At 39.2% G+C, this 7,958-nt stretch overlaps 1 protein-coding gene across 2 annotated transcripts in view; it reads left to right on the top strand.

The window, feature by feature from the left end:
• Positions 1-6,784: 6,784 nt before the first annotated feature.
• The window catches only part of LOC143854488 (protein EARLY STARVATION 1, chloroplastic-like), a 32,680-nt gene continuing 31,506 nt past the window's right edge, over positions 6,785-7,958 (top strand). For both annotated transcript variants that reach the window (XM_077364490.1, XM_077364489.1), the window contains exon 1: positions 6,785-7,148. In XM_077364490.1, coding sequence (XP_077220605.1) covers positions 6,877-7,148 — 272 coding nt within the window. In that variant the 5' untranslated portion in view covers positions 6,785-6,876. The remainder of the gene's footprint in view (positions 7,149-7,958) is intronic.

Genomic DNA, 7,958 nt, shown 5'->3' with positions numbered 1-7,958 from the left:
TTTGATTGAACAACAGAATGAGTGATTGTGTGGTGGTGGGGTGACAAGGATGCAAAGGGCACTCGTGCATTGTAATTATCGCTTGTAATTTTAGCCAAAATTAAACAATGCAAGTATGAAGATATGCCATGCCTAGCTCTGATCTTCATGGACTAAAGAAAGTGGTGCTATGATGGCTTGTTTGCAGATGGGTAACAAGATCACCTATGGAAAAAGAAGACCCACATCTACATGGGCCCACCAAACGAGTGGTCAAGATTGGCTAAGCATTTCCATCCAACGGATCATTAATTTGCTTAAAGTATTAGCATAAAAGTACAGTGTACTAGTGGCACATTTTTCCTTGTCTCCTCAACAAACCACAGCCACTGCCACCATTTTTTATATAATCAAAGTTGCATATAAGTCATGTTTAGATTGAAGATGCAATTGCCAACCCTAAACCTTGGCCTTCCTGTAGTGTCTGGATCAAGGAACCATGAGGCATTGACCCTTCAATAAAAAACACAAAATGATGCGGCCTGAAAATCATATGAATTTGATACCCCGTGCCTTGCAATAATCTCATTGTGAATAAAGAAAGATGTAGAAATGAAGTTTGTTGGTAGATGGGAAGACCCACATAGACATCACATGCTTGATACAGAGATATGAGGAGGCCAAGATACTCCTTGTCTCTTCATCTTCTCTATAGATGTTCTTATATATAAGAGAAGAGCCAAAGAGCAAGAACACATTACAATATCATCATCCTTTTTTTCAATCTAGAGAACCTTTCGGGTAAGAAACCAAAGATGGGTTTCTATTCTCCAATGCCCGAAAAAACGTAACATGTTCGCTCCTTCGGGATCTCATCCCCTCATGTCCAAAGTTGAGGAAGAGATTAACAAGCTAAAGACTTAAGAGACATTGTCAAAATCATCTTCCATGATTTGCATTGGCTTAGGTGGAATCAAGGACTAGCATGATTGTGTAGAGGATCTTCTTAAGTTGCCACTCACCCAAGAAGCCCTCTTTCACCATCAAGAAAAGAAATTCGTGGAAGAGGCATTGGATGGGTCACTTAGAATGTTGGACTTGTGTGAAGCCACAAGTGATGTTTTGTTGTATATGAAGAAAAATGTGCGAGACCTTCAATCGACTCTTCGAAGAAGAAAGGACGGAGAGTCTGGCATGGAAAGCAAATTTGAGGCCTACATTTGCTCTAGAAAGAAGGCCAAGAAGGAAGTTGGGAAGCGCCTTGAATCACTTAAGCATGTGGATAATAAGTTTGCATTATCCCCTCTCTTAGATCGAGACCAACATCTATTATTGGTGGTAAAGGTAATAAGAGAACTTAGAAAGATTACGAGCGCGATCATCGAATCCATCTTGTCTTTCATGTCTGCATCGAGGCCAAAGCAAAAGGCTAGTAAATGGTCATTGGTTTCGAGGTTGATGCAGAATGGGAAAGTAGCATGTGAGGGTGAACAAGAGGTCAAGGGCGAGGTGGAGGACGCCGATGTTGCACTCTTTGCTCTTTTTGGCCTTATTTCAAGAAAAGATGGTGAGATGGAGATGGTGAAAAAGGCAAAGAAAAGGTTGCTTGATTGGAGTTTAGAATTTAAGGTTTTGAAGATGGATTGGAGTGCATGTTTAGGAGTTTAAACCAAGCCAGAGTCAGTCTCCTCAACATCTTCACCAATTAAAGATCTTGCGAGCTCCTTTTAGCCATCAAATTCAAGAATCCGCATTTTAAAGGATTTGTCAATGGGTTTCACTTTCCAAGCAACTATGTTTCTGCATGTATGTAAATGCTACACTTTTGTAATACAAATCAGATATTAAGCTCAGCATGGCTTTTTGAATTTCGTCGTCTACTTATACGTTGTTTTCAAGAATTGTCTAGGACGCTAAAGCCCTGTTCTTTTTTGGACTTCGAGAACAGATTGCAAGTCCAAAACTGATTATTGAACTCAAAATTAGACGAAAATTTAAATCCAATAATCGGTTTTGGACTCAAAAATTGAAAGTGATCCAAAACTGATTATGGGACTCAAAATCACATATATGACCCTGTTTATTTTAGATTCTTAGACCCAATTGCAAATTCAAAACTGATTATTGGATTCAAATTTACTTATAATTTAGAGTCCAATAAACAGTTTTGGACTCAAAATCGGTTCTCAAAATAAAAAAGAAGCGAGGCCAAAATTTGAGCCCAATAATCAGTTTTGGGCTCACAATCTGTTCTCTAAATCCAGAACAAACAGGGCCTAATACAGTAATACATACAATATTCAAAAGGGAAATGGCATTGGCACCCATATAGTTAGGCATGCAACCTATGTCATTTTGCCCTATACGTAACAAAGTAAAATCAAATCAAATAAGCAAATTAACATGGTGGAAAATGCCTAATTTGTCGTGTCATCGAATGACATAGCACCCTTGATGGTGAAGGAGGGTGCGGATAAGAAGATCAAATAAAGATAACAATTTTAGGGAGATAATTTTTTCACCCCCCCCCCCCAAGAAGGATTATGTGCCCCCCTTTTAAAGTGAATTGTGGGCAGACTTATGCTTTTTGACGTCAAATCACATTCAAAGGGTGGCGCATAATCCAGACAGGGTATATATGATCGGATTACAATGTTTGCATATAGTATGGATGGTTGTGGGGGATTTGCTAGCATCCACCGCATAAGGCATTTCACGGAGCGTCTGTTGCATGAGAGAGCAGCCACCTCAAATGAATAAGACAAAATATGAGCCTATGTGGCTTCTCCCACATGCAACAGATGCTTTGAGAAATGCCTTCTGCAATGGACGCTAGCAAATTATGCATTTCTTTTCTTTTATCGACCTCCCGTTTTTAAGATATTAATCAAATGGTTAGTATCATCTGATCGAAATGATTTTATGCCGTGGGGTATCAAAGATGCATTCAATTTCCCGATTAATCGAATTAGGGTTTATACCTGAAAGGATTTACCAAATTTGTTCATTTATCCTGCAACAAGATCCAATGCCCACAGGAATCCAAAGAACGAATTACACACGCTCATCTGAATCGAACAATCCAAATCGATCAATAAAGGTTTCCATAATTTACCATCCCTTTACATATCAAAGTATTAGGATCATCCTATGGATATGTTTTTGGGCATGTCCTAAATTGGAGTCTAAATGATTAAATTACCCCTACTCTAGCACTATAAGCTTTTGGAGCAATTGGTTGTTTCACATGGTATTAGAGCTATTGCCTCATGAAAGTTCCTATATTCAAAACCCAACAACTCCTTGATATTGAAAAACTGCGTGGTCAACCCAGAAGGAGAGGGCCACACATTAGGGGAATGTTGAAGTATAAATGATTAAATAACATCAACCCTAAGTAAGGGCATTCTTTTAAGGTGCGTTGGAAAAGTGAATTTACATGTACATGTGTAAAATGATTGTAAATTTTCTTTTCACCTTAGGACACTCGTTCCCAAACACCAGAGCAATTAGTTGTTTCACAGGGTCCAACAAAGGAATGGTTCAGATCATCGAAACCATGTGGGTCCCATTATTTTTTTAAAATAATTGCCCACACGTTCAAATAGTAAATGATAACTTGGTAACAACCACGTATTATATGAAGACAAGAAATGCAAAATGAAAATGAGAGATGTTATCCAATTAAAAAGGGCAATGATAAATTCGCACCCTGTAGGATAATTCGCACCCTTCAACGTTAAAAAGCAATAGAGTCTGCCACATACCCTCCTTTAAAGGGGTGCGCATTATATCACAGGGGATGCAAATTTATCATCTCCTAATTAAAAGACTGCCTACAGCTCAAACATCCCCAGCCACTTGGTTTCCTCGTCCACTGTCTACGGATACGTTGCTTTCGGGCCGCGTAGTGCGACGTCAGATAAGCGGATCTCGTAGGGCAAAGCGCGAGATTTTCAATGTTGCAGATTAGCCTTATCCTGGTTTAGGAATTAAGATTGCGGTGTCGACGGATCCACTTCCGGTCGGATCTACCAATGTCACAGTCATCATCCATTCAAATTCCTTATCTGTTGGAGTCGGAGTCGGATTGTTCTTCAGATGTTACTTTCCACGTCATGATCACGATCCATTTTAATTCGGACCGTCTGTTATGTCCCACTAAGCTAAGTAAACGATTAATTATTTTAAAAAGAGTTAGAATGGCAGTCCACTATTAGTGTGTCCCTATGCATTTTCTTCAACTACATTAAAATTTTATCTATGTTTAATCTATGTGTAAAATAATGCTTGTAAACAATAAAACTAATAGAAATTACATACAGAAATATAATGTATAACCATTATAAAAGAATATGATGCATAAAGAACAAAACCCCTCTCTCTTTTCGTTTGTGAAAGTATGAAATGAAACGACTGAAATGAGTGAAATCGCGATTCATTAAGTGATAAGAGAGGTTTTGATCAAAATACCCTTCATAGAACAGTTAGCATTAACAAAATTTGAAGGGTATTTTTGCAAAACATTTCAAATCGTGACTATCCAATGGGCATCTATGGCATGCCCATACCCAATCCGAAATTTTTCGAATCCCAGATTTGATGATCCAAAATATGCCCACAGATCCTAGTCCTATGTTTAGATCCCGTTCATTAACATTTGGATTCGGACGATCCATCAGACCGTCTGGATCCATTGACACAGGGATCCTTACTAAAAGACACTGATTGGGCTCCACTTGTGGCTATCGTATGTGTTCCGATCCATTAATTAATAATGGCCGAATGTCGTTGAGAAGAACTTGATTAGATGATCCTAGCCCTTGATCCATCAAGCCTCGTTTAGGGATCCACCAAAAAATCTGAACCCTTGATTTAAATTTTAGAAAAGAAAAGATGGTAGTCTAAATCTAATGGTGGGATACCACAAATCTCTACCGTACATTAGTGGCCCACATGGAGAACCATAACAACCGTTGGATTAGCCATAGCAGTGAAATAGGATACGAAAGATCCCAGATCTCCTTGTTGCACAAAAAAAAGGAAAAAGAAACAACAACATATTTATATCGGAGTGATAAATAGACTCCCCAAATTGATAAATCGACTCCCCATGTGTCTTTCTCTCTCCTCTAGGTTAGAGAGAGAAAGAGGAGAGAGATAGACACATGGGGAGTCGATTTATCACTGCCCTATTTATATTATTTAATGAGAAACGGTTGCTAATCTTATGTTGGGCTCCACAGGTTGGATTGTGTATATTAATATTTGTGCGAAAACACAAGCAGCTCTAAAATTTGAGAATATTTCACTAATCTTCATTGATTTCTATTAATCATAACAAGTGATTAAATAAATATTTACAGATAAACATAGAAAGAGATGAAGATAAGATTTAGAATAGATAATCATAATCTAATCTATTTCCTAGCTATCTCAAGTCTCAACTAACCAACTCCCTAAGGGCACGTTTGGCTAACATAATTTTTTTTTTTTTCATGATAAATTAATGTCCCGAGTAGTGAGAGATGGGTACAATTTCAGAAATTTTATATGGTGTAAGCCCTTATAATCACTTATTTTTCATAAGGTACTGTACGGAACACATCATAGGATGATCCAAACCGTCCAAATAGGTTGTGCCCCAAAAATTCATCTCCATAGGATGATCCTAGCCCTCCGCTCTATGGAGATAATTTTTGGGGCACAACCTCACGTGTACAATGCCGCTGACTCACTGACATGTATCAAGACTAGACGTCTCAGTCCAAACAGCGGTCCCACACCGCTCACATGTATGGTCTAAATACGGGAAAAGAGTCCCCTCTTCTCTCTCCCTGTCGTTAACCACCGAACAGATCGGACCAAACTCTTTGCATCCAAATCGCTATGTCGATAAAGATGCACGAACTTTGAGCGAGATATAGTAATCTCTCTAGACCTGGCAAACGTGACCCGTGCCCGCGGGTCGACCCAACCCACCCACAAATTTGTGGGCACGGGTCGGGGTTTTAGTGACCCGCCTAAACCTATCCGCGGGTGACCCAACCCCCAAAAACTCGGGTCGGATCGTCAACCCGCGCGGCACCCGCGATTTTTTGGATTTGTTTTAATACTTTAAAAAAAAAAATAGAAAATGAGATCAAGGGCTAAGAGCATCTCACTTTTTGAGGACTCCCAACTTCCAGTAGCTCATGAGCATTACTAATTTACTATGCATGAATACACTCCCTATTTTTCAAAATGGATGATTGGAAGGTACAACCTACACCATAGGATGATCCAAACCGTGCATTTGATGGGCCATAATGTAAATAGGTTGTGCCCAAAAAATCATTAGCATAAGATAATTCTAACCCTCCGATCTAAAGAGGAACTGACAATATGGAAACTTCTATAGATCGAACGGTTGAGATCGTCCTATGGCAATGATTTTTGGGGCACGATCTATTTACGTTGTGGCCCATCAAATGGACGGTTTGGATCATCCTATGGTGTAGGCTGTACTGTCCATTTTAAAAATTATGGGGTGAATTCATACATAGAAGGGGGTGAATTTATCACCGCCCAATAAAAACTCTGTTTTGGAAAAACATGCGGGTAACCCGCGGGTCGACCCGACCCACCCGCATTGGGTACGGGTCACCTGGTTGCTGACCCGTAGGAATGCGGGTCATTTTTGACCCGCATGACCCGCACCCGCATAACCTGCGGGTCGACCCGACCCGACCCACTCGTTTGCCAGGTCTAAATCTCTCGGTCTCTCTCAAAACGGAGCCAAACTCCATTTTGAAATTCTCTTATAAGAACTCCAACCCCAGTTCCCAAAAAGCTCAACAGCCCTAGGGTTTTGATACTTCCACTCCTTCTTCAATTGCATTCTCGTAAATAAAAACAATGGAAGCGAGTTCCAAAAGCTTATCTGCTCCATTCCATCTGAAACTCCAAAATTCCAGCGCTTTTCCTCTGCGTCCTGGAATCGCTTTCCGGAGGCGGCGGAAATGGAGCAGAGGTGGAGATGGAAATGGATGGAACGGAATCAGTTGCTGTTGTTCAGACACTGAGTTCCGGAATCTGATTCAAACCGATCCGTTTAAGAGGGGTGAAGAATCGCGGAGCAGTAGTAGCCACGTTAGGGCTATGCCTCCTCAGTCCTTTGCTTCGCCGCGGTAATTTTGATCTTCTTTTTGAGTTTAGTTTTAGTGTTTTAGTTTTGAATGAAATAATAAAATTCAAATAATAAAATTTTATATTTAATTTAATAGTTTTGAATGAAAAATAGATAATTACTCATTTTATTCTTATTTTAACTTTTTTTACAATTTTTTTTTTTAATTTTTAATATTTTTTTTCTTATTTTTATATATAATTGAAAAAAAAAATCTTTTATATATAATATGAAAAAATCTTACTTTTTACAATTCGATACTATTGGAATCCTTTTATGATTTGCGATTCGATTCTGATTTTCAAAACCTTGGTCCGCACCTGGAAGCCTGCAAATTGTTCTGATCAGATGATCTTGAACCGATTGGGGGCCTATTGTAGGCCACTTGTCTGAGTGGAAAGATCATCCATCGGTGTAATTTTTTTTTTTTCCGATGGCCCTTCTTGGAAGGTTTCAATCAATGTTATGATTGTCATGTGTCCAATGTACCTTGGCCACACCATATTATAGTGCATGACTTGCACCTAATTCTTCCTCTCTTTATTTTCCTTTCATTACTGCTGCTTGAATTTGTTTACACACCATGTACTTGCAATGAGAAGCTCCAACATGTTTTGAAATTGTAATTACTAACAGCAGGTAGACGCTGGAGCTGAACTGGTTAATTCAACTTGAGTTCTAGTTAATTCAGGATCTCGGAGGCAAAGCTTTAGATTAATGCAGAAAATCTGGAGATGATGCCATCAATGAATATAGGTTTAGAAAATAAGTTGATTTAAGCTCAGAGGCCTCTAATGTGAACCTGGGCGGG

The sequence above is a fragment of the Tasmannia lanceolata genome, unplaced genomic scaffold (assembly GCF_043159265.1).
Source record: "Tasmannia lanceolata isolate RefF3 unplaced genomic scaffold, GAP_Taslan_0.1 ptg000020l, whole genome shotgun sequence".
NCBI classification, from domain to species: Eukaryota; Viridiplantae; Streptophyta; class Magnoliopsida; order Canellales; family Winteraceae; genus Tasmannia; species Tasmannia lanceolata.
Note: the sequence above shows the minus strand (reverse complement) of the source record. Positions and strands in the feature narration are given on the sequence as shown.